This window comes from Terrapene carolina, unplaced genomic scaffold (genome assembly GCF_002925995.2).
Source record: "Terrapene carolina triunguis isolate 2854851 unplaced genomic scaffold, T_m_triunguis-2.0 Scaffold28347, whole genome shotgun sequence".
NCBI lineage: Eukaryota > Metazoa > Chordata > Testudines > Emydidae > Terrapene > Terrapene triunguis.
The window spans coordinates 1-3,772 of record NW_020692698.1 but is presented as its reverse complement, the minus strand read 5'-3'; the positions used below and the strand labels follow the sequence as shown (position 1 = coordinate 3,772).

Below are 3,772 nucleotides of genomic sequence, written 5' to 3'. Positions count from 1 at the left end.
TAGGAAGTTAGCAAATAAAAACAACAGATTGAGGCATACCTTAAAGACAATCAGAGTTTCAGTCTTAAAACATGATTTCATAATCTCTATTATGCTCTAACATATAATCAAAGCAATACAGTGTTTTAAGATTAAGATTTAATACTGAAAATGCACTAAAAAGTTGCAGTGATAACAAGCTTTAATGCACAAAAATTAAACTCTTCTTTTCTCTTCCCTCCCTTACTTTCCATTTTCAAATGAGATGCATTTTGAATGTACATAGTGCCTTTTATTTTTCTAATATCATGACACACTATCTATATACCCAGGTATATGGTTTGCATCACTGTCAGATTTGAGCTCCTTCCATGAGCTACAAGAGAACAATGCTCTCTTTCCTTCAATACTAATTAGCCACCAAGAGTAATGATTTCAAACTCAATAAGCATTTAACAAAAGGAAGGAACTCCCCTTGCACTTTTCTTCCCATATTTAATTACTTTAAACAGCATCAATCCTCATCATTAGTCACAGAATGGTTTGAAGATTCATCACAAGGAAACAAAAGGCAAACAAATTTTTGAATGCTCCACACATGAATAGGATATTTTTTTTAAAAGATTGTGGCAAATATTATGAAGTAATTCACGTTTTCTGCTTAAAAAACGGAGAACCATACAGAGTAATGAGCAGGTTAAGAAGGGAATTGACACAAGTGGCTGTAATACAAAGAAGTGCAAATCTGACTGGAACTAGATGTTAAAAAAATTATCTATTATCTGACACTTTGTGAAAATATATTCATATTTAGAAATAGTAACAGATGTGTAATGCATGCTATTTTAATGAACTGGATCTCATTTCATCATAATTAAGAAAAATCAACATGCCCTGGGAGCTTCAAGCTCTAGTGCTTCGGAAATTTTATTGGAGTCTTTCAATAAAGCTCTCTATTTCCAGAGAAATATTGACTCAGTTGATGCTTTAAGCTTCAATTTTTAAGTCCTTTGATTGCAACACCATGGCATGTTCAGGATATGTGTCCTATCCTACACACCAACTGCCATCCCTTAATAGAAACCGTGATCTAGCTTTGTACAGGCCAGACACGCATAATCCACAAAGCAGCTTTCTTTTATGTAGGCTGGGTGCTTTACAGTAAGTGAACTTCAGGACACTGCTGTCGGAAAAGTCTCTTGTTATATCTTGAATTCGAAGAGACAAAACCCAAGAAAAATAAGGTCACAGCAAACTTTATACCGTTCAGTGGCCTTCTAGACAGTGAATCTTTGGGAAGCAGAGAGAAATGTGTTTTCTGAAAGATTGTTCATTTCAGACTGTCATGTTGATTTTATCAGCAGTGATTGGTATATACTGAGAGTAAAGTTATTGAGGCTGTTCTAATTTCTGTAGTTTCTGTCAGATATATTCCTATAGAAGTTTATTACCTAGGTATTTGCTTGAGTTATAGAAGAGACCTGTAAAATCTCTGACAGGGTCAGGGAGTTTTAATGGTAGATATTTATAAGTTCTGCACCAAAGAAAATATATTAGTTGTATTTCATTGCTGTCTGTCAGCAGAAGCTTAAACTATAACAAATTCCTAGCTGAGGATTAAATTAGTACTTTCCCATGTCTCCTTTTATATTTTATTAATGTATTTATTAAAAAGAACACAAGTTGTTCACATTAAGAATGAATGGCCTGATTTTCAGAAGTGCTAGGCACCCAAAACACCCATATATAATCTACTGCAGATGCTCACTATTTGAGAAAAATCAAACCATAAACCTTTAAAGTAAATCTATGGAAAGTTTTTGAAGATTAGCTTTATACAAGTTTTTAGGGGGGCATGAGTAAGAGGATTTTATTTATTTATCTAAAAACAAGCACACTTGTCTTCTCTGTGGGGCATCTTTTTGCATATTTTTTCTCTCACTCCTCTCCCATTGCTGCCCTAATCTTTCCCTTCACATCTAACCGTTTTGGTCCTCTTTCCCTTCCAGTGCAAACCATATTTAGTTCTCTTGGGATGGGATCTTGCTCACCTTCTACATGCAGATGACGAATGAATGACAAAATCAATTAGAAGGCGTCACTCCCTCAAATGCAGGTGAGTTGACAGACCTGGCTCTGTTAGGTCATCTAGCCCCTTCATCAATTCCCATGATGATGCAGAGAGTGTTCATTTGGGGTGGGAAGGATAGGGGGGCTATATCTAACATTTATTTTCCAGTGTTCTGTTCATCTAATTTTAAATCTCTGAAAGCAATGGGGATTCGCTCACCACTCGGACACCTTAAAATAAGAAAAATTAACACCAAGTTCTTAAATACATTTCACTTTTAGGATATTTTTTCCTGATACTGAGCCTATTTTCCTTCTCTTATTCTAAGTTGTTAAGCCCCTGAAACACAAAAACATTTACTTTCCATTCTTGTTGACTGTTATTTTATCTGCCTACCCTCCCTCTCTCTGCCATTCTATGCTAACTGTTTGGCTAGACTACACAGACGAGACTAAAGTTCTTTTTATAATGTTGGTGCACAAGATTTGTTCCTCAGACTAATAAAAGGTTTCTGCCAGATACAGCATTTTCTCCAAGCAGTGTAAACAGATACTTTAATTACTGAGAACTAGCACAAAAGTAAACTGCGTTTTCCTTTTAAATAAAAGATTAAAAGCATTGTTGCATACCTGAGGACAAATAAAGCCAGCCCCATACATGATGCTTCTTATAAAAGAGGAAAGGACATCCTTAGGGATGAGATTATCTGCAAAGATCATCATGAAATTGTTGCAGAAGGCTAGGTGGAAGACTTGAAAGAAGTTCATGGTCACAAAAAGTATAAAGTTTTTCTGCGTCATTATCTGTTTGGTCAATGAAATTACAGAGGACCAGGAGAGAGCTTTATCATTATTTTCTAAGCTAGTGTTCTCCACAGCAGTTTCTCTCTGTTCATACTGACTTGTGCTATATATGCCAGTGTAACACATACAAGCAGTTGCTAGTGCTGCAACCAAAACAGTAAAGATTTGAAAATAGGCAAAATTTTCCATATTATCTGATATTAGACCACAAAAAAGAATGCTGGTTGATCCAATTAATGTTGCCACTTGGTTATATTTAATAAGCTGAAGTCTACTTTCATGTCTAGTTGAAATCTCTGCAAAGAGCGCACATTGTGCTAGTAACACAAATGTAAGCAAGCCATCAAAAGCACATAAAGCAACAATAAGGTGAAGACCATTAAGCCAGTCACCTTCCTCATAATGTTTCCAAGGAAACCAGGGAAGCAGAAAAGCTAAACCATACAATGGTGCTCCATATAAAATTGAAAACTGACGTCTTGAGCAGCATGGGACTTTGGAGTTGTCTTGAATATACCCAAAGAGAGGGTCATTAATGGCATTCCAGATCATAAAAACTACCTGAGAAGAAAAATACAGAATTTCTCATTAGTGATATTTTTCTTTAGGATTCATCAAGACATACATAACATCTGGAATAACAAAAGTGCTGACCTATATGATGGAAAGGTTAAACATATTTTGTATGTTGTACACTCTCACACAAACATTATGTATATGTGTAAGTAAAGTCATCTAAATTAAACTATTTCTAAATCTCTACTAACAGAGGATATTGATGCACAAACAATGAAGTACACCATGTCATATTTGTTTAATGTACAATTCTACTTGGAAAACAAAAGAGGAAAGCTTGCCAAATGGAAATGGACTAAGGCCAGATTTTTAAAGGTACTTAGGTGCTTTAAGATGCAGATTG

At 35.2% G+C, this 3,772-nt stretch overlaps 1 protein-coding gene across 1 annotated transcript; it reads right to left on the bottom strand.

Moving 5' to 3' along the window:
* Positions 1–2,679: 2,679 nt before the first annotated feature.
* LOC113409018 (transmembrane protein 180-like) lies at positions 2,680–3,414 on the bottom strand (the record flags this gene model as incomplete). The annotated part of the gene is made up of 1 exon (XM_026662547.2): positions 2,680–3,414. A coding segment is annotated over one exon (735 nt), but the record flags the coding sequence as incomplete, so codon positions are not given.
* Positions 3,415–3,772: the final 358 nt, after the last annotated feature.